At 39.0% G+C, this 24,283-nt stretch overlaps 1 protein-coding gene across 1 annotated transcript; it reads right to left on the reverse strand.

The window, feature by feature from the left end:
- Positions 1 to 105: 105 nt before the first annotated feature.
- On the reverse strand, positions 106 to 24,064 carry LOC139462390 (CD151 antigen-like). Its single transcript, XM_071244071.1, has 8 exons — positions 23,963 to 24,064; positions 20,568 to 20,777; positions 16,489 to 16,563; positions 14,734 to 14,823; positions 12,336 to 12,410; positions 11,634 to 11,774; positions 9,160 to 9,243; positions 106 to 6,411 (listed from the first exon to the last, which is right to left on the reverse strand). The coding sequence occupies exons 1-8, from the start codon at positions 24,026 to 24,028 to the stop codon at positions 6,352 to 6,354; spliced, it is 801 nt and encodes a 266-aa protein (XP_071100172.1). The 5' UTR covers positions 24,029 to 24,064; the 3' UTR covers positions 106 to 6,351.
- Between the last annotated feature and the right edge of the window lie 219 nt (positions 24,065 to 24,283).

Consider the following 24,283-nt stretch of genomic DNA (forward strand, 5'->3'; position numbering starts at 1 on the left):
GACGCAACTCTGCACAGTGAATCGCGGCACCTTAGACGACTTGGCCACCCGTGCCCCCCAATCCCAATGAACATACCCCCTCACAAACAATGTAATAACAAGGTGTTAATTTCAAATGGTTTTATTTCAGGCAGGTGTTAACAGAAAATACAGCACAAGTATTGACGCCTAGAACAGTTTCACAATCAGTCACTGCTATCATGACAATCTCTGTTCAAATGTTCATAGGTAACTTGTACAATGGCTGATAAAACATTTAACAGAAACTACCATCATAAGTCAAACAGGGAGACAGTTGTTTACACAATTCCTTAAAATGAAACCTGCAGAGGTGCCAGCCCACTGAACCAAACAATGATGGATCATGAATATTTTGGGGTATAAAAAGATTTAATAAAAATCTGCAAAAATATTCAGGATCCTTAACCTTTTTGTTCAGTATAATATGCACATGTGTTTTGTTTTAAGGAGTTGGGGTACAATGTTAATTTAATAGCACCACCTTAATATACATACACTCTTTGAGATTAAAGTAACAAGCAATAGCTATCTGTATGCTCTATAGTCATTCAAATTATCACCCGGACGTTAAAACTTCTGTAACATTATTTATTTAATGTTAATATTTGTTTGTTTTTACACAGGGATGACCTGTAATTAGAGACATATCAAATCTTAGATCTTTAGTGATGATGTCTACACAATCCAGTCTCATGTGCCTGTATAATAAAAACGAAATAAATGTGACAAAATTTGGTAAAGACACATTTTTTTTATCCATCTTCCCATTTTGTAATGTCATGCAATGTGGAGACAAAAAAAGTTGTTGCCCTTAATGCCCCTTACAAGGAAGCCCAACTACAGACGTTTATTTTGTTTGAGCAACAGGTTTCTTTATGACAGAAGTACTTGAAATGTGTTCGAGTTACCCACCCTTGCCATATAGGAACATCTTCATTTGTAAAAAATATGTAAAACAAAACAAAAACTGATCTTACATGGAAAAAGTCATTAAAAAAATTCAAACTGCAATCATATTACCAAGCAGGAAATGATAAAATGTATTTTTTTAACTTTCATCATGTTTATTACAGAAATAAGTACAAAACAGATTTGTATGTATCAGATATTATATAGTCCCCAATGAAATCAAACTGACAAGATAAGGCTGGAATATTGCTAAATGTGGCATGAAAACTTTATTCCACTCACTGATGACCCATGCTTGCCGTAAAAGGCGACTATGCTTGTCGTAAAAGGCGACTAACGGGATCGGGTGGTGAGGCTCACTGACTTGGTTGATGCATGTCATCGATCCCAATTGTGTGGATCGATGCTCATGATATTAATCACTGGATTGTCTGGTCCAGACTCGATTATTTACAGACCGCCGTCATATAGCTAGAATATTGCTGAGTGCAGCGTTAAACAACAAACCAACCAATTGACCAACCAACCAACCACTCACTGCTGAAGTCAAAATGACATGAAGCAAGCTAAACAGTCCTTCATCTAAATCTACCTGTGCATTTACCTGTGAAAGTGAGAACCCTCTCCCTCTTCAGTCATGCTACAAACAAGTCTGTCTGAACGGTGAACTGGACACACCAGGAAACACTCACCCAAGAGGATCAGGGACAGTAGCTTTCAATGGGGGTTACATTTATGCTTGAATTTGATTGGTTGGTGCTTGATTTGGAGCTTTTTGATTGGTTCATTTACCCTGACAGGAAGTATCTGAACTCTAATTTCATCCCAATTACCATGATTACGATTCTGACACAAATGTTGTGAGTGCCACAATTGATGTCGACATGTGAAAATCACATGTCTGTAACTTCTGGGTGTTTTTATTGTTATGAATTTGTGCACTTTCCAATTTAAAATTGGTCAAATGCACTTGACCTCGATAGATCTTATTGGTACCCAGATCACTAGATCAGTGTGCACTTGATTTTCATTCTCTGCTCTCTCGGGAGTATACCCCCAAGCAGCCTTGGGCACTAGAAAGTTAACAGTCACATTTCCATCTCCTCCTACCGGGTACCCATTTTAGTGATGATTAATGTCTAAGTTGTGCACACACACACACACACACACACACACACACACACACACACACACACACACACACACACACTGCCACCTCCCCTCTTTTATTAAAAAATACCTTGTTAACTTTGTGACAAGTAGCATAAAACTGGCATTTTGTGAAATTTCTCAAAAAGTATGTTGGCACTCATCAAAATAGATGGCATAGATGAGGGGACATATATATATATATACCATAGTACATGTTGGAATGGGTTTCACACAATGTAACAATAGTATCATATAACAAAGGTGCAAAGCTCAACAACATTTACGCTGAACATTTGTTAGTGACACCCCCATCCTCAACTGGGCCACTATTTTGAGACAGCTGATATATAGTGGATAAATTCATAGTTTTAAAAATTGACACGCGCCCAAAAATTTGAAATAAAACAAAAATAATGCCAGTTTGATTACTCCGTCGTCTGTGCAAGGTGCTCTGCTTGAACTATGTTTATTTTCAAGGCAATCAGGTGATGGCAATTTCTTTATATACAAAACACAATCAACTGACATAGGAGAAAAAATTGCATATTTAGTATTATTTGTTTACCTATAGATTTTCTAGCAAGAAAAGTAAGCAAGCTTGGGAGATGTATAGGAACTGCTGGAGTTGGTATATGCAGTATACTTGATGCTTCCTGAATCCCATAGCACTCCTCTCCCCAAGGCAAGAGTGTCAACTGGCCTATATGAAAGTCTAGTTTTCACCCTTGCCCTGTCTTGGTATATCTGTCAGGTATGAAATCTCAAATTTAGTCATTATCTGATCGACCAGTTTTTTTTCTATGGTAGTCGCCATCTTGTGTTCAAACCTTGATTGGGGTGGGGCCACAATCAAGCCCCCCAAAATAGGCTTGACAGGGAAAAAATAGTTTAGCAGACACCCTTGGCTCGAGAGACGCATAGAATTAATACAGCAAGACTATGTACACATTGAATAAAGAACAAACAATACAAAAGGTCAACAGCAAATCATTTCATTCAATAAATCTAACTTAATAAAATGTTCTTGTTATAACATACATGACTACATCTCCAATCTGTGCTATATACACAAATATCAGCCATTTCAGTTCTGTCCATCTGGCATAACTGAATAGACAAAAACAAATACACAAATATATATCTACAAAAACAAACATATAAAAAATGTACAATTGACTATCACAAAAAAATTCTTTTACCAATGAAACGATGAAATTTGCCCAAAGGAAAAACATAGTGAATAACTGTACTTGGTAATACAGAGTCTTAAGCAGTAAACTTCTATCCACAACAATACTATATTCCTATGTCCTCTTATTTTTCCTCCTGAGCATATCTTTCTTGGAGAAGTGTCAAATTAGGCCAGATTACTTTATAAGTAGTTGGTCTTTAGTATATTAAAGTTAATCAATATACCGTATTCAACATAATAAGCGCCCAGGATGCTCTCAAAATTAGAAATAGGGGGCTCTTATTAGAATATTATTTTGGTGAAAAACGAAAAGATCGTAAATTTTGTGGTTTATGCTGACAGCCTGAAATGTTTATACATGACATATATATTTTTCTAGAATTTAATTTCCCATAATTAAGGATGCATATAATACACGTATTATACACAAATAAACAAGTCTTGTGTACATTGATCAATCGGAAGAGATGCTGATTGGGATTGTTCACTAGCCAATACATTGGCAAATATCGGCGTGGCGCTTATTACAGTGGGGTGCTTATTACATCGAATATGGTAAGCCTAAGCTCAAAAACATTTTTCCATTTATACATGACAATATATCCTAGCCTGCATGAGAAATAAATTATCAGTTTTTAGTATCAGGTGGATATCATCCATTCCACATTCACAAAACAATAACACATCAATAGAGATCTAATCTTCAACTGGGATTAAACCATTAAAACAAAGTTATATTTTAAGCCTTCTCCATAGTCGATATAATCCATTATGAAGGATAGAACTCAAATTCATTTTTCAAAAGTATTTACAATCACAAAATAACAAAAAAAATAAAAACTGATATAAATGTGGAAAAACGTATTCTATTAACTTTTTAAGTTAGCATGAATATAATTAACATGGGAATAACCATCATAAAAAGCAAACTCAACACCACCAATATGTACAGTGTGACTAGTAGGGCTGACTAATGGAGATATTATGACTATTGCAATATATATCGTCAGTATCAAGACACTATTGCAATAATGGACTAACGCTTTGTCTCAGAACATATAGATATAATGTTGAAAGAAACAAACAACTTGACTTAAATTGAAAAGGAGCTCCAGTGAGATGGGAGATACAGTGCTGAACCTGTGGAAAATCTAGACTTGCTTCAGTTAGAATTACAGCATTAAAGTAAGGACTGTGGAAGGGAAAATGATATGGTTCAGAGACTGCCTTCCCATAAATAGACATCGTGGCAGTATTCAACATGATGCTATGTCAACCATGGCCTAGATTTCTATATTGCCTAGGTTTCTATATTGCCTAGGTTTCTATATTGCCTAGGTTTCTTTATTGCCTAGGTTTCTATATTGCCTAGGTTTCTATATTGCCTAGGTTTCTATATTGCCTAGGTTTCTTTATTGCCTAGGTTTCTATATTGCCTAGGTTTCTATATTGCCTAGGTTTCTATATTGCCTAGGTTTCTTTATTGCCTAGGTTTCTATATTACCTAGGTTTCTATATTGCCTAGGTTTCTTTATTGCCTAGGTTTCTATATTGCCTAGGTTTCTATAGGTAAGGTAAGGTAAGGTAAGTTGTTGAGACCAGGAACCTGTCATTTATAACAGGGTGGGTGGTCAAAGTGGATCAGGGAGGGTCACCAGAAATATGACAGTCTCTAGCGGAGGGTCATTAAAAATAAAACACATTTTTGTGGTGGGTCAAGAAGAAATGGTCATTTTTTTATAAAAGATACAACACTTTTGTCTTTTCAGGGTGGGTCGCGAAGAAAATCTACAAGGACATGGAAAGGGGAAACAAAGCTATAACAAGCCTTATGGGAGGGTCATCAAAACCCTCTGACCACCCCTGTGTAGAAAATGGCTGGTCACTTATTTGACAAGAATTGTCTGACATCCTCTACTTTGTTCCAGTTTATGTTCATGCATGCATCCAATAACAAAACAACATTTTAAAACAGTTTATGTTTGAAACCTCTGATGAGCTGTAGGAATCTGTGATGTCTGTGTCCCCTGCATGTTCAACAGTGTGCCGGGATGGGGCGGCAGTGCTCTGGGATGGGGTGACAGTGTTCTGTGGGTGAGCGACAGTGTTCCGGGGGTGGGGTGACAGTGTTCTGTGGGTGAGCGACAGTGTTCTGGGGGTGGGGTGACAGTGTTCTGGGATGGGGTGACAGTGTTCTGGGATGGGGTGACAGTGTTCTGGGATGGAGAGACAGTGTTCTGGGGGTGGGGCAATAGTGTTCCGGTATGGGGCAACAGTGTTCCAGGGGTGGAGCTACAGTGTTCCGGGGGTGGAGCTACAGTGTTCCGGGGGTGGAGCTACAGTGTTCCGGGGGTGGGGCTACAGTGTTCCAGGGGTGGAGCTACAGTGTTCCGGGGGTGGAGCTACAGTGTTCCGGGGGTGGGGCTACAGTGTTCAGGGATGGGGCTACAGTGTTCTGGGGGTGGGGCTATCGTGTTCTGTGGGTGGGGCTACTGTGTACTGTGGGTTACCATGTTCTGTGGGTGGGGCGACAGTGTTCAGGGGGTGGAGCTACAGTGTTCTGTGGCTGGAGCTACAGTGTTGCGGGGATGGGTAGACAGTGTTCTGGGGATTGGGCTACAGTGTTCCTGGGGTGGGGCTACCGTGTTCTGTGGGTGGGGCGACAGGGTTCAGGGGATGGAGCTACAGTGTTGCGGGGATGGGGCTACAGTGTTGCGGGGATTGGGCTATAGTGTTGCGGGGCTGGGGCTACAGTGTTGCGGGGTTTGGGCTACAGTGTTGCGTGGGTGGGGCTACAGTGTTGCGGGGATTGGGCTATAGTGTTGCAGGGCTGGGGCTACAGTGTTGCGGGGATTGGGCTACAGTGTTGCGGGGGTGGGGCTACAGTGTTGCGGGGGTGGGGCTACAGTGTTGTGGGGTGGGGTGGGGTGTGGAGTGGGAGCCACATTCTAGTGACTCCTACACAGGTTGTGCCAGAAGTCTGGTCATGTTGTCAGTCCTAGTCTAATGTTTGGAACGGTGTAATTCTACAGATCATCCTGGAATTTCATGTGGTTTAGTGTCGTTTTCTAGTTTTGCTAATCATAGTACTCCGATCGGTTCCGACACAAACACACTGCAAATATTATTCCCAGGACCTAAAAAAAAAAAGAAGACAAAATTACACTTTCATCATTTTAACAGTTTGTCGATGAAGGATTGAGCACTCAGCTGTCACAAAATACATTACCGTATTCGACGTAATAAGCGCCCAGGGCGCTCTCAAAATTAGAAATAGGGGGCTCTTATTAGAATATTAATTTGGTGGAAAAAACAGAGTTTATGTTGACAGCCTGAAATGTTTCTGTACGACAGATATATTTTTCCAGAATTTCATTGCCCATAATAAAGGGTGCATATAACACACGAGTGTGTATTATACGCGAATAAATAAGTCTTGTGTACATTGATGAATCGGAAGGGGTGCTAATTGGTATTGTTCACTAGTCAATATGTTAGGAATTATCGCCGTGGGCGCTTATTAAAGCGGGGCGCTTATTACATCGAATACGGTATAGTGTGACACATGCAGTGTGAGTTTGGATTTGGATAAACCAGGGCTGGTATTCAAAAAGATTCTCAGATTTTTCTTAAGCCTTAAGAACTCTTAAATCCACAATAAATCTTAGTTTCCCTAACGACCAACTTACATTTTAAGTTATCTATTAATTCATATACACATAGGTTCTTGGTGCTTTGTCCTTTGCTGAAGTTTAAGATACCTTATAAGCATAATTCCTTAAGAATTTTATTAAGACATTTAATATGGCTGCTATAGATAATCTACAAACCACCACTAGACGTGAAAGTCATGTTTCCTTGCTATTTAAAGATAGCGGATATCCAAAACATTGCTTGATAGGGGTTTAGAAGATTTTTAGTCCAAATTGTATATCACAAGATGCAATGGGTTCCCATTTAGTTATACTAAGGAAAATTGTAAATATTACACTAATACTTTGCTAATAATATTGATTTGATTCTATGTGAATTGACACTTAAGATTTTTCTCAGCTAAGAATTTTTTAAGAAAAACGAAGTCAATATCCATTAAAATTCTTAGAATCTTTGTTATTACAGCCCCAGTGGTTGACTATGCATATATTCAAGTCACTGGTGCAGTTGGGATTCGATGACATGCATCAACCAAGTCAGCATGCCTGACCACCTGATCCCGTTAGTCGTTACAACTGTAATAGGTGTGCCTTGCCTGAGGCGGCCCAGTGACAGCAGAGTTCACTGGCTTGACAGAGTGTTCTAGTTCGAATCCCACCCAACAATTTCTAAATTATGATTTTTTTGTTAATCGGTAAAACATGACCTCACTTATTATGCTGCACCAGCTCGACAGCATTGCTCCTAACATAAACTGTTGTGTTTGAAAATCATATATTTGAGTTTTTACAAAATAATCAACAGTATCAGTATCACAGTGACCAAATAAAACTTCATAAAACTACTTAGACAGCTGTTAAACTAGCAATGGTTGAAGAGTTACTTCCCCTTCCCTATCTGTTCTCAAGATTGTTATGAAACATTAGTTTCTGTGACAGTTCTGAGAGACAAATAATTATGTTTTGTGCAGTTACAAGATATCCTGACAGCCACATAATTATGTTTTGTGGAGTTACAAGATCCATATAATTATGTTTTGTGTATTTACTGCGATCCTGCGATCCATATAATTATGTTTTGTGCAGTTACTGCGATCCTGAGAGCCACATAATTATTTTTTGTGGAGTTACAAGATCAATATAATTATGTTTTTTGTATTTACTGCGATCCTGCGATCCATATAATTATGTTTTGTGCATTTACTGCGATCCTGAGTGCCACATAATTATGTTTTGAGCAGTTACAAGATATCCTGAGTGCCACATAATTATGTTTTGTGCAGTTACAAGATATCCTGAGAGCCACATAATTATGTTTTGTGGAGTTACAAGATCAATATAATTATGTTTTGTGTATTTACTGCGATCCTGCGATCCATATAATTATGTTTTGTGCAGTTACTGCGATCCTGAGAGCCACATAATTATGTTTTGAGCAGTTACAAGATATCCTGAGTGCCACATAATTATGTTTTGTGCAGTTACAAGATATCCTGAGAGCCACATAATTATGTTTTGTGGAGTTACAAGATCAATATAATTATGTTTTGTGTATTTATTGCGATCCTGCGATCCATATAATTATGTTTTGTGCATTTACTGCGATCCTGAGTGCCACATAATTATGTTTTGAGCAGCTACAAGATATCCTGAGTGCCACATATTTATGTTTTGTGCAGCTACAAGATATCCTGAGTGCCACATAATTATGTTTTGTGCAGTTACAAGATCAATATAATTATGTTTTGTGTATTTATTGCGATCCTGCGATCCATATAATTATGTTTTGTGCATTTACTGCGATCCTGAGTGCCACATAATTATGTTTTGAGCAGCTACAAGATATCCTGAGTGCCACATATTTATGTTTTGTGCAGCTACAAGATATCCTGAGTGCCACATAATTATGTTTTGTGCAGTTACAAGCGATCCTGAGTGCCACATCATTATGTTTTGTGCAGTTACAAGATATCCTGAGTGCCACATATTTATGTTTTGTGCAGCTACAAGATATCCTGAGTGCCACATAATTATGTTTTGAGCAGTTACAAGATCAATATAATTATGTTTTGTGCATTTACTGCGATCCACATAATTATGTTTTGTGCATTTACTGCGATCCTGAGAGCCACATAGTTATGTTTTGTGCAGCTACAAGTGTTCCATTGCATCACTGCACTGATGATAGTTGTGGAACATACACCTTGCATTCCAAGTAAACCTGATTATTACCTGTATCAATGCGATTCCAATTCCAACACATATGAGAATGATGCTTTGACCGCCAATCCAATCACGGATAGCTGGAAAACAGCCCTGAAAACAAGGAAGTACCATATCACACCACTGGGAGTACATATTGTATCAGCAAGTCATGATGCTTCATAAAAGAGGATTGTGCACCCACCATAGGGGGCCCCATAGTCATACTTAACATTTATATATTGTAAGTTTTATTGAGACATATTTTGCAAAAACTAGCACAACTACCAAACACAATGAATACACAATGTCATTCAGAAAGTGGTCAAATGTAACAAAATGTAAATTTGGGATAACACCTTTTAGTAAAGAACAAATTCTAGTACGTTTTGGGTTGAGTCCCATCCAGGATTCAAACCCACACTGCCAGAGTGAGGCACCTAATCGCCAGCACACAAAGTCAGCGATCTCACCCACTCAGCCACTGAGGCTTCCACAAAAATGAAAGTCCCACAACTGGTAGTCTAGATCACGTACTTTGAGTACCCTTCTCACAAGTCTAAATGTATACTAAGCACAATATTTCAAGAACTTTTTGGATTTATATATATATATATGTAGCACTTAAATATTAAACGCAGTATCACTAAAAACACCACTCTTTTCGAAAAAAACTTATCTGTGCTTGTACCATGTCATGTTTAATCCACTAATACCAACACATACAGTTAGAACATCTTCCAGGTGTCTGTGAGATTACCACTTATGCCATTTGGCAGCCCTAAATATCATGCTATCACTCACTTATATCAATGACATTTAGAACAAGAGTGATCTGAGAGCACAACATCCTCCACATGAATTTTTTTAACGAGTCAAATGAAGCTCCGTAAAACAGGGGCAGTAACTCTGTCAAAATTAGTCGAAATGAAACGAGACTGTGATATGCGTTTCATCAACATGTCGACATCTTGTGTGTAGAGTGTCAGGGATATTCTCTGGAAACTGTAGGAGGAGTTGATTTCACAAGCTTAGTAACCTCTGTGGGATGGACAGACGGATGGACAATGTGGGATGGACAACATAATCCCCCTTCGGCCATTTCTGGCCCGGCGGGGGATAACAAGGTTAAAAAAAAGGTCCTAGTTCCTCAAATCGCAAGTTCATGCCCTACTGATGGCAAATAGTAACTGTATTCAACAAATATCCACGTAAATAATGCAGCCATGTCGTAAAGAGGACAATTATTATTAAAGGTGACCGCTGTTCTTATAAAATGCATCAGTTTGTCTTGAAATGACGAAGAAGTCACACATTGACTGCCCTGTGTTTACCGGGCAACCATGAATTGTGAATGAATGAATGAATGCTTTATTTCTGGTAATTTCATCATATAGCATGAATTCTGAATAGTCAACTACAATTGGTGAGGGTGTCTACGAGAAGTCCACCTTGATGATTCAGAGTATTTTATCTCCATTCTATCATGATATATACACCGGACCCATTTGCCACCGTCGCCTTGTATTAATTCAGACTCGGATGACAGAACACTGAAAATAGCCTTTCAATCAAATCACTCTGTCCTTTCATTATCCAAAAACTAGGCGATATCATACTCATCCAGTACTCAACATGCGATATTGTGTACCGTCTTAAGGACTTCCATCACCCTAACCTTATATCCATGTTAGTGTTTGGGGTAGCCTAGTGGTTAAAGCGTTTGCTTGTCATGCCAAAGACCTGGGTTCAGTTCAGATGTGGGTAGAATGCGTGAAGCCAATTTCGGGTGTTTTCCGCCTTGATATTGCTGGAATATTGCTAAAAGCGGCGTAAAACGGTACTGACTCACTCCTAATATCCAAGAAAACAATCTTTCCAGGTAAAAGTGTCGCTTGATTCATTTATATTGAGGGGTCACTCATATGGGTCTTCAATGCCTCTTCAATCTTGAGTGTAGATCTATACCAAACTCTCTCAGCAGAGTCATGTTGCAATTGGCCTTGTGAGTATTGACTGACTGACCGACTGACTGATTGTTAATTTTCAGCTCGTGAGTGAGTAAAATACTGAGCTTAGCTGTCGATTAGTGAGTGAGTGAGTTGGGTTTAACGCCACTTTTAACAGTAATCCAGTTATATTGCCGTGTGTCAGCTTAATGTGGGGGGAAAGCCCAAAGTGATGCAGGTCTCAGATGTTACCATTTCAGTGAAACCCACGAGCACGGGTATGGTGCTGACAGACCTAGAAACATAATCTGGGTGACTCGGGATTCGAACACACAATCATAGGTTTCTGGCATGCCCACGGGACGCAACTCTGCACAGCGAATAGCGGCGCCTTAGACGACTGGGCCACCCATGCCCCCCAACTGGCGATTAGGACCTTTGAGATGGTGCGTCATTTCCGTAACTTAAGGGGCCAATGGATTCATGGTATTTATCATAATATCATGAAGATATGATACACAGGTAATCAAGGATGACAGATGTCAATCAACGCACCCTCTGCTGCAGCTGGGTCCTGTCCTCTGGTTGGATGGGGCTGCCAGGCTCCGCCTCTTCCCGACAAATAGTCGCGTTAGCTGGCCTGTGAGTCTTGACATCCTTCCCCTTTCCACGGCAGCATGTGTCCGGGACATACCGCTGAAGGAAACAACACATGACAAGTATTGTCACAAAGTCTGACCAATAACACTGTTCAAAGTACCAGCCTTCCTGACAGTCATGGACTGCAACTTAAAACATGCAGTTCCGGGGGTCTGGTTGCTTATTTTGAAGATTTAGTAAGCAAAATAAAGGATAAGAGCTTATAAGGCTTATCATCTGTATTTATTTTCTTTAATGTCCAGTCCAAAGAAAAGAAATCAGGACTGGCAACTAAGTGGACTGACAATTTATAAGGCTTGCCAGTCAAGCTGTCCGGGTGGAATTTATCTGAATTTTGAACACTGCCAGTAATAGACTACTTAACAGCTTAGAACAAACCACACGAGGGTATAATGTAATTTTTTAAATAATCCAGGATTAAGATATATTTTCACTCAATGCTGTCTCTTTAGAAAGCCATATGAATACAATGTTTGAGTACACCACCCAATTTAGTATATGGTTTATCAGATCGGATTATTACATCAATACCACTGTCCATTATATGATAAATAATTTATTTCTTGAAATCATAAAGAAATTGACAAGAAGAAGTACCTTTGGTGCCATCTGATTCAACACCCACTCGCTGTTCCTATAGTCTGTGTAGTTGTCAGCTCCGCAGCAGTTGAACTGAAACAGTCGGACACTATAAGTTGCAGCATGATCACGAGGGGTACATGGGGATTTATGTGTCGCCAGAGGCGAGTGGTATAAAACCTAATACAACCTAACGAGGAACGCATAAAACCCCATGTGACCCTTGTGATCATGCTACAATGAATTTATCCAGAGACTATATATCGGTATGTGGTCTCTGATTTATCTTACTGACATGTTTTAATATGACATTGTAAAAGAACTAAAACAAATTCCATATTGATAGAAAACAGCTGTTCAATTGAGCTGAGGTTAACTTTTGCTATGTCACGTGACTTTCATTGACTCAGAAAAAGCGTGCAGCTTTTTGTTTCAATGGGGGATTTATTCTGCCTCTCAGAAATCCATGTGAAGCCTGACTTGCTCGTGGTGGGGTATAAGGGATTTATTCCCCCACTGAGAAATTATTTCCCTCCAAGGCTGGACATATAGTATTGTATCAAGATCACGTGGACCAACATTCAATATTCTGACTTGGAGGTATGATAACAGCTTATATATATACAGGTTCCTTACGTTATTTTATTAAGTTTGTCATACAGTCATCCCTCGCAATAATGCCCTTCACGATACCACAGATTCCGTTAAACAACAGGATTTTCAATGGCTCCTATAAATTATAAAATTGTCCCCACGAACACACATCTTCATGTCATTGGAAATAGCATATCATCAAATCTGTACTGAATAACACAAGTTAACCTTACAACAGGATCATCTTGTGTAGTTCAGTGCGGATGGTAATAAAAAGTCTTCATTGTAGATACCCGGACTTGGGACTTGGGGTTGTGAACTGTTTGATTAAATGAGTATGAGTATGTTTATGTGAGAAACTCAGGGAATATAAAGCCTACGACAACCATTATTCTGTTACTCGATTCGTTTTCAAAAGATGACGACATTCGTAATTCAGTCAGTTAGATTAACACTTAGAATATGAAAACATTTCTTTAAAATAATTGTAATTTTTCAAAAGAACCTTTTCTTTTCTGCTGTTTTCACTATTCTTTATATATTCCAGTCATAGTGCAGCACTATCAGTCAGTTAGACTAACATCTAGTCTCTGAAATGAACATATTTTACAGAAAAAAAAGTAGTTAAATTTCTCCATTTCTCCATTTTCATACTGCAGTAATCTAGACTTGCCAAACATTATAGACTTGCATGGGCTGTATTGGATATATTTGTTTCAGGGTCTGTATGACAGACTATTAGTCAGCGTAGAGCTGAGTGGCTGTGTTGACTACTTAAGGGTGACAGGTGCAGGTACTCCACAGTGTCCACCTAAGCTATGTGATGTGATGTGAGTGATAAGGCTGGCTGTCATATTACCTGATTTGGCCAGAATCTCAAGTAGGAATGTGGGCTCGATCCTGATAACTTGTGAGTAAAAACTCAATGGCTCAAGAAATTATTATTCACATAGGGTATTGACAGTTTTCTTCAGGTATTCAATATATTTTAACTCTCTTGGATCCAGTCTATTGGGTATTTTTAGACCAATGAGTACACATTTAAAAAAAATAATTCTACTTAAAATTCTGTTTCAGGTGACTTCCAATTTGTATCTGTGTGTGTGCTGCCAAGAGTGTAATATGTTGCATAAACTCATAACAGTGATATACATGTCTTATTAACAATAATTGAGATGTGGAGCCCTTTTTATGCCTTATTCACTGCAGTAGAGTTCATGTATGTGTGATGTCTGCATTCAACAGAAAATAAATATATTTATTACCTATGAGGGTAACATATCGGGGTTCATAAAAATCATATGTGGCCTGAGGTCATATCACAGGGTATTGTTGCCATCATCCGGACGGCATTATAGATGTCATTCAAATCTTATTGTGACGTGATATCGGAATGATGTCACACTAGAAATGATGTCCTAGCCGAAGATTGTTGACATCATTTGTCAAATTGTGGTTCCGAGAGTGTTGCGACTTGCTGTCCTTATAGATAAACACTTAAATTTGTCTCTGTATGTAGACATCCTCTCTGGTAATAAATAGAACATTATTTTTGTGTTCATGTCATACCATGTTTATGAAACTCCTGCCTAAATTCTGGTAAATCTGAATTTAGACACTCATGTCATAAACTTAGTATGACATGAACACGAATATTATATCCTCTATGTATGCAAGATGAAAAGGATACTCTGTGTTATGAGGCAGAGTGTTGTTATGCTATCAGATTTTATAAATTGTTCAGGCATATTTGTACACAAGCAGCGAAATTAATTGGGCAATGGTGATTTATGTTGTGTTTTCTAGCCTGAGTAACACTCACCTCAATCTGTAGGAAGTCAATGGTAGAGTTGCCTGCCCCTGTGTAGTTCTTCACTGTGTCTATCAGCACCCCGTGACCTTCACTTTCCAACTGAAATATGTGAAACATGACATGTGAAACACATCGACTTGTGAAACAAGCAAAGCATCATGATACATGAAGTGCATGAATCATGATTAGTATTAACCTGAGTCTGCTCTAAGCCTTGATAGTTTGTTTATTGTTTAACGCCTCACCCAGCAGTATTCCAGCTATATGACAGCGGTCTGTAAATAATCGAGTCTGGACCAGACAATCCAGTGATTGACATCAGGAGCAGCGTTCCATACTGGTCATACTGATAATTTGTTGTCCCGAAACATTGAGCTAAAACCTTCAGTAACTGTCTTGTAAAACAACCGACCATGATGCCCATATCATGTCAAACCTGTTGTCAGGTCGAGAACCATCTTCAAGGCCATGATTGCATGTGGTATCACGTGACAAATGTGATACCTATCGCGAGAAAGAAAACATACTTTTATATAAGTTTACAATAATGCATGGTGTTTCAGCTATATCTCGCACACAACATACATATGCTACAATATATTCGTGTTTAGGTAATGTATATGAATGTAAGATGCAACTTTATAATAGTCATCTATGAATTATAGATACCAGGTACTTGTATATATGTATATTGATATAACTGCCATATGACCAACACCATAATGCTTTTATTTTGGCTCGACCGTACCCAATCTTTGAAATTTGCACAACCCACTGGGCTAGTTAATCCTCTTTATCTCTTTGATATTCCATTGGCACTTTTTGTTTTATTTTATCACAGAGTGTAGCTTGGGGAATAACGTAAGATACATTAGCTTTTCTTGCGGACATTCCGCGAGCGGTGACTGCTTCAACTGCCGTTTTTAGATTTCAAGGTCATACAAAGGTTTACACTCATGTTGGTTCACTTCCTACATGTTAATGTAAAACATGTCAGTAGATCTAAATAAATAGAATAGATTTTACAGATATTACAAAAAATCCGAAAAACAAAAATGCAATAATAGATAATTACACTAGAACATTTTTAAGAAAATCTACCTTAATATATGAATAGGTTGTACATAGACATCTAAATAGAATTATTTGTTATCATGATGAATATTTCATTTCCATCTTATTTTAATGATGAAGCTTTAAGTTATATTAACTTAAATATTGCTATGAACAATAAAAAAAGGCTTATATGTTGAAATGTGAAGATATTTTATTGTTTATCTAAAAAATAAATTTCTGCTTACTCCCTTACCACTTTTTTCATCAAGGTAGTATTCGGACATCGCTTTAATAGTAGGACCCATAGTCTTTCATGGAATGCCGTGACATTCACTTAAAGTTCTATCGTACACCCCAGTTCATTTAAAATGAGTCATGTGAAAACCCTAGCTTAAACAAGAAACAACATTGCTTAGCGATAATGTAAGACAATGTAGGGGCGTGGCAATCACGTTGAAAAGGTGATCCTGGACGGTTTGTAGAGAGTTATCTCTAGCAGACAAACTTTTAAATGGCATTGGGGGAAAGAGCTTGCCTGTTAATTTTGGGTATTACCAGTTTGCTTAATTTGCTATGATTTAATGTTTGGTGAGTGTTTGGCTACTACCAGGGCAAAGATTATATTTATGCCCCAAATCCAAGATGGCTGCCAAAGTCAATGAAAATGTCTGTTAGAGCAAGAATGCAAGACACAGCATCCATACTTACATATCCCTTCTCCACCGCCACGTAGATGCCCGCTCCCAGTTCACCACACATCACTACCGCCATACAGAAGATGTACTGCAACAACAACGTCCACCTTAGCACGATGAATCATGGGAAGGGTTCTCAGTCAGTTCAAAGAGAGTGAGAAGGGGAGTGGCCAAATTTCAACAATATAACATCCAGTGATACCCTGATTCAGTCTCACCCATTATTTTGAGTAATATTAAAATTATACTACTCAAAAGAAGTTAAAGAGCATTTGATTTTGTCAATGACTATTGTTAATCGTTCATGACTTGACAATAATAAAATTGAGTGTTCTTTTAACTTCTTTTGAATAGTATATATGGGTGAAAATCTCAACACCGTAACAATTTCCCACTTGACCTGTACATCAGTAGTTTGTTTGCAGAAATGTATTTTAAAATATTTGATTTCCTTTTCAAGACTATTCACAAGTAGATTACCTTTCTTCAAATGTAAAATGCTAAAAAAATGTACTTTCAAGTTAATATTTGTTTGTTTATAAGCAAATATTTTCTGGATTTACTAAAAACAGGGCTGTCCCTCAGCTGGACCAGAATAAAAAATAATACCTTATCTATATCTAAATATTCTAAAAATGTAACAAATTTTGTTTTTCACACTCTCAAATGAACATTAATTACACGTATCCTATCATTATTATCTAAAACCTAATTGAAAAAAAATAAATTAGGAAAAGAAAGATGTCTCTCAAAAGGCACTCAACTCCGTTACAACGTACCAGTACTAAAAAAATAACAGTGCTATGGGAGATAACTCTCATACGCTTCCTCTTTTGGCAACATGTGTATGAAGATCACCTGCTGGTGATAGATAGATGCCACATTTAGGTACAATGTTCAAGCCAATGACATCAAGATATGTCTGTTAAGTACAGTATGTTTTCTGAGCCTCAACTCTGTTACACTGTCTATAGATCTATATCTCATTCTAATTTCCTTCACTTTTCCAAGAGAAATTGGTTAGCAAGACCATGTTAGCTGTGAGTATTTTAATTTCCATAAAAAGCAAAGCATGCTGGGATATGAGCCATTTATAGTAAGGTTTCTCAACTCCGTTACACTCAACTCTGTAATGCTGTACAGCGTAACGGAGAGGAAAGATTTGTGCATCTGCACAATTTCGATAGTTATTGTCAGTACATAGCTTTGTTCTTCAAGAATATTTTATTTTATTTTAACCCTATACCTGGCAAATAATTTTCCCACTGTCTGTAGTAAGAACTTTTTTTAAAAATAGTCACTCAGACTGCTCTGATGTTTCGGATGAACAAGACGTTAGGACCTGTGCAAAATGTGGATTTGATACTATTGATAACACTCTTTCAGACAGTGGACTAATTATTGAAGACAGAACTGTTGTCTTTTACATTGATGGGAGTGCCTGGCTATTGTGTTTTGGCTGCAGAAAGCAATTTCATTATGCATGTATAAACAACATATTTTCTGACAGTGTTGATGATATGATTGATCTGAGATTTGATCTTGAAGTTTTGTAACTATATTATAGTGATCTAAAATAGCATTTTAAGCAACTTTGTGCTTATTTATTTCAACGTCTATACAAAGGGTTGAACATTAGTAATTTAGTAGACCCATTTTTGTATGCCATTACTGCAGAAACTGGCTCATAAACCATGAGTACCAAAGTCCTGACAAGTAACACAACACAGTGCATGTATTTTCACATTTCATCTCAAAAGGGATGAAAAGGTTGTTATTTTATGCTAGAGAGCAATAACAAAATATATGAGTTACAACTCTGTTACAACAAACTCAACTCTGTTACGTCAGAATCTTTTTAATAGATGACTTCTTTTGACAACTGACGAAAAACTTTGTTGTTTTTATGAGTTTTAACTTTAGATTAGGATTAATGATAATATATGTTGTGACAAAAGATGAAAAATACTATATTTTGGATACCGTCTTTCATGTAAATGACTTTGTTGTCTAGGCAAACTTTTGAAATATGGAGCGAGCACTTACAAATGTCCAATCATACATTTTATTTAGCCAGTTTCCATTTGTTTAACACTGAATTGTATTCACACTTAATGTTAATTGCTGAATATGATTTTATATTTCAAAGCAACCTAGCGCTATTAAAATTACTTTCCATTTTGTGATCCGTAACGGAGTTGAATGTCCTAGCAGATTAGGCTAATTCATTAATTATTTTCTAATTAATTAAACACATCACTGCACTGCATTGAACTAGAAAGTACTTCTGAAGTATCATATTCTCTAATATCAAGAGAAAAATTATATTAGGGACACTTTTATTTTTGCAAGTTGATATCAGAAAATTTGTCGGTTTTGAGATTTTTACCCATATACGACAGTATGTCATCTCAATATGGGGTCCAAAGTTGCGTTTTCCTAAATGTTAACCACTTTGGTGAATCCCACGCTGACTGGCCTGATCACAAAACTGAAACTGGGACCCTTAACCTAGGACAACACATCCTAGCACAGCCAAGGGACACAACTCTGCATTGACCATTGTGGCACCTCATATAATACCTTCATGTGGCTACCATGCCCCATACAAAAGAGAAAGCCTGGTAAAAGTTTTGTTTTGTTTGTTTGTTGTTTAACGCCACACTTGGCAATATTAGAGTCTGAATCAGACAAAACAGTGGTTGATATCACGCAACCAACCAAGTCATTGAGTCTGACCACCTGATCCATATTGCCAGCTTGATAAGCATGTGTTGCTGGGGACCAATTCTAACCAAGAATACCCTGGTTAGCAACAAACTGTAGGTGCCTACTAGATTTGAATAATGGCGTAATAATCTGCTGGAGCCCCATGATGGTGCCTGGGTTTTGAATTAGTCAATAATCAGATCTTAATCAGTTATTTTAGCACTTTTGTTCAGACTAATAAATAATAATTTGAATGCAGGTCATCCCTGAGCTCACTGAGCAGTTATTATCAGTAGTCATGGTTCCATTTCAGGAAGCAATCTTAGTGCAATAATGGTGTAATTACCATACTCCAGCATAGACTTGTGACTTGTGACTGTCGTAGAGCCACGATGATCCTAACTTCCACACTCATAACATGGACTTATGACAGTTATAGAGCTACGTAACTCACACACTCTAACATAGACTTACAACAGTCATCGTGCCACGATGATCGTAACTCACACACTCTAACATAGACTTACAACAGTAGTAGCGCTACGATGATCGTAACTCACACACTCTAACATAGACTTACAACAGTAGTAGCACTACGATGATCGTAACTCACACACTCTAACATAGACTTACAACAGTAGTAACGCTACGATGATCGTAACTCACACACTCTAACATAGACTTACAACAGTCATAGCAACACGATGATCGTAACTCACACACTCTAACATAGACTTACAACAGTAGTAGCGCTACGATGATCGTAACTCACACACACTAACATAGACTTACAACAGTCATCATGCCACGATGATCGTAACTCACACACTCTAACATAGACTTACAACAGTAGTAGCGCTACGATGATCGTAACTCACACACTCTAACATAGACTTACAACAGTAGTAGCGCTACGATGATCGTAACTCACACACTCTAACATAGACTTACAAAAGTAGTAGCGCTACGATGATCGTAACTCACACACTCTAACATAGACTTACAATAGTAGTAACGCTACGATGATCGTAACTCACACACTCTAACATAGACTTACAACAGTCATCGCGCCACGATGATCGTAACTCACACACTCTAACATAGACTTACAACAGTAGTAGCGCCATGATGATCGTAACTCACACACTCTAACATAGACTTACAGCACTAGTAGCGCTACGATGATCGTAACTCACACACTCTAACATAGATTTAAAACAGATGTAGTGCTACAATGATGATCATAAGTCCCACACTTTAACAATCGTATCTCTAATACTGCCTTGTGAAACAGGCCGCTGATCAGTTCAGTGAGGGGGGTCAGATACATGTAATAATTATTTTTTTCTCCAAACAAGTAACCAAACCGTTTGATAAACTTACAATTCCCAACATGAATGCACTTTCCCGCACAGCACCACAGCAGCCACAGAATCCCACGAAGAACACAAACGCTCCCACGGCTATCATAATATAGGCTGCCGTGTACAGGAATCCTACGGGCAGACCGATATCAATGGATTTGAGGAACTTATCCACTTCATCTGACACCAACACAAATATTCCTGTTCCAAGGATAGCACCTCCAGAGATCTGCAACACACAAATCAGACATTGATATCATCCTGCTGTATCTGCCGTTACAATGTAAATACAGCAGTAAATGTTAGTATGTTTACAATGTGGACAATTCACAGTTTCTATTATCCTTCATATACCAGACATTCACCAGTCCAAAAGGCTTGTTGTTTAACGCCACAATCAGCAATATTCTGAAAATAATATGGACCAGACAATCCAGTGATTGACATCATGTGCACAGATCCATGAAATTGGGATACAATGACATGGTTGGTTGGTTGGTTTGTTGTTTACGCCGCACTCAGCAATATTCCAGCTATATGACGGCCGTCTGTAAATAATCGAGTCTGGACCAGACAATCCAGTGATTAATATCATGAGCATCAATCCACACAATTGGGATCGATGACATGCATCAACCAAGTCAGCGACCCTGACCACCCGATCACGTTAGTCGCCTTTTACGACAAGCATAGTCACCTTTTGCGGCAAGCATGGGTTGCTGAAGACCTATTCTACCCCGGAATCTTCACGGGTCCACAATGACAGTGACTAACCAAGTCAGCGAGCCTGACCACTTGATCCATTCAGTCACCTCTTACGACAAGCATATGTTTCCAAAGGCCAATTCTAACCCAGAATCTTCACAGGGCTAATCCAAATCCCACCCTGTTGCCACTCTTCATATTAATTTTCCGTAGACCCAGAAGATTGTTAGAGAACTGCTACTTCTACAATGGTGGCAAATAAAATTCCTCAGTTTAATGTATCAGACATGATAGTGAATGAGTGAGTGAGTTACGTTAGTACACAGGTCGCAGGTAAACAAATAACCAGTTGTCTCTGGTTTCTTTCTGTCCATTGTAGCCCTGCTTGCAGACAGCAGAGGTAATGCTTGAAACTTATGACTACTTCAAAGGGTGGAATCCATAAAAGTGTTCTGTCATTGGCATTTCGAAGTTGGTAGAACAAGAGTGAAAGAATGAGTTGGTTTTAACACCACTTGAACAGTATTTCAGTTGTATCACAGGATGTAAGCTTAATGTGGGAAGAAAGCCAAAGTGATGCAGGTCTTAGACATTCAGTTTGGTGAAACCTATGAGCACAGGTATGGTGCTGACAAACCTGGAAACATAATCAGGACAAATCTGGGATTTAAACCCAAAATATGATAGAGCCACAGCATTACACCTGGGGCAGTGTGCTATGGAGGATGTAAAATTAAGTGGAATGAATGGGTCTAAGTGAAGACGGTGATACTATAAGCATTGTCTGTATCCTGGCATTGTAAAGGGACATAACTCTGTACAGAGAACTGCAGCAACCTTGACCACTGATCCACTTGTGTCCCAGAACAACCTGGCACAGTAAAGGGACACAACTCTGCAGTGTCAGACACAGCTGTGCCCAAGAAAAACGTTGAATGTATAGGCCTGATCAATGACCATGTGTCCTGCTTCCTGCACATCCTGAAACAAAGTGCAGCTGTACACATGCAGCTAGCTGGCGCTGTCTGCAGCTGACATGCACTGGTCCTCCAGCCATCCTCAGTGGTATCATCCATCCAGTGTATCACATCTCCAGGGTATTACAATAAATACCCCCAAGACCTAGCTGCTTCCCTCAAAGTGTAATTTGATTGGACAACCATTCAAATCAGACTGAAAGTGAAGTTATGGTAGCAAATAGGTCCAGGGTATTTATCTCTATGAAAACCTGTGAAGATCCACGTTAGAGCAGGTCTTCGGCAACCAATGCTTGCCATAAGGGGATGACTATGGTTATCGTAAGAGGCGACTATACTTGTCGTAAGATGCAACTAACGGGATCAGGTGGTCAGGCTCACCGACTTGTCATGTTGTTGTATCCCAATTGCGTAGATCAATGCTCATGATGTCAATCACTGGATTGTCTGGTCCAGACTCGATGATTTACAGACCGCCATCATATGGCAAGAATATTGCTGAGTGTGGCGTAAAAAAACAAACAAACAACAACAAACAAACACATATCATATTGGAATGGAGACATAATTCATTCACCCATCCATGTAACCAAGACCTGGAGTGTGTTCAGGGTGCTACACAGTGATTACCACTGATTTTGGATCAGTGTGCACTCAAGTTACATTCTCAGCTCCCTGGGAAGTATATTACCTGCCTTTCAGAGGCTAGATGTTTTTGCATTCACATTACCATCTCCCACCAGGTACCCAGTTGCTGATGGGTGAACTGAGGCTTATTTGGAACAGTCACCTTTGTCAGGAGATGACACACGTTTCAGTAACTTGCCATTCAGTGGGGGGTAGGACAGAAGAGCTAGAAACTCTCAAGAGTCATGCAAGACCTCTGAGCGTGGTCACCAATCTACCTCCTCTCAGTCCCAAGCCTTGCTTAACTTCACCATATTTCTGCACTGTGCACAGGATCACATACCACTTGGAATGCCAAAAAGAATTATTCCTGTCCCTTAGCTTGCTGACAGGGTTAACCTCTTTGGTCATGAGGACAAGGCGTCCGACCTCTGATCAGAAGGTCTGTGGTTCGAATCCCATCACAGGACTCTGAAATTTAATGGCCACTTCATTGGCGCCCAACATGGGGCTGAGCATGTTCATATTAAATTTGAGCAAAATAAGTCTCAGTACAATACTATGCGGCCCAGGACGTGCCTTCTGTTGATGGGGAAGTATGTAGCAGGGCGTGGAGTCATCCCACAGATGACATCCTTACGTTGTCAGCTTGCTGACGGGGTTAACCTCTTTGGTTATATGGACAAGGCGTCCGACTTCTGATCAGAAGGTCCGTGGTTCGAATCCCATCACAGGACTTGGAAATGTGATGGCTCCTACACTAATATAGCGATGATGCTTACCTATTGGCTATCTTGTTGTAAAAAGAAAATCGGAGCCCCGAAGCAGTTTGTTTGTGAAACTAAATTTGCACTTGCAATGATAAAAGCTGAGTCGTTTTTTTTACAATTGATATCACCCAAAACAAATCGTGTGCATCCGCAGTGCTTTGGCTGGGGACACACTTGCATTACTGGACAGCAATATGCATGCGCATGTAAGATAAGAAACAGTATGGATTTGTACCACATATTGTGGTCGCTGGTTGGTTAAAAGCGCCAAGCTTGCAGTGCGACTCAACAGTGGACACAGTTAATCTGGGCTGCCGACTCATCGACAGACTTACCCAGAAGATGAAGTTGAAGATAATGAGCATATATCTGGAGCATGTTGCACAGCCTCCCTCCGCCATCTTGAGATGTTGTGTATCACTCGGCTGTAGTCACTGGGGCTGAAACATAACGAGGACAGGGTCAGAATTACTTCTTGAGATGTTGTGTATCACCCGGCTGTAGTCACTGGGGCTGAAACATAACGAGGACAGGGTCAGAATTACTTCTTGAGATGTTGTGTATACTCGGCTGTAGTCACTGGGGCTGAAACATAAGGAGGACAGGGTCAGAATTACTTCTTGAGATGTTGTGTATCACCCGGCTGTAGTCACTGG

This window comes from Haliotis cracherodii, unplaced genomic scaffold (genome assembly GCF_022045235.1).
Source record: "Haliotis cracherodii isolate W230 unplaced genomic scaffold, xgHalCrac1.p SCAF_15, whole genome shotgun sequence".
Lineage (NCBI taxonomy): Eukaryota > Metazoa > Mollusca > Gastropoda > Lepetellida > Haliotidae > Haliotis > Haliotis cracherodii.

Bases quoted from the DNA above. Each gene is read 5' to 3' on its own strand.
- LOC139462390 (XM_071244071.1), bottom strand. From the start codon at position 24,028: ATGGCGGAGGGAGGCTGTGCAACATGCTCCAGATATATGCTCATTATC. The intron at 20,778-23,962 runs GTAAGTCTGTCG...TGTGTGTTGCAG, and splicing joins TCTTCAACTTCATCTTCTGG to ATCTCTGGAGGTGCTATCCT. The intron at 9,244-11,633 runs GTGCGTTGATTG...CCTTGTTTTCAG, and splicing joins GGACCCAGCTGCAGCAGAGG to GGCTGTTTTCCAGCTATCCG.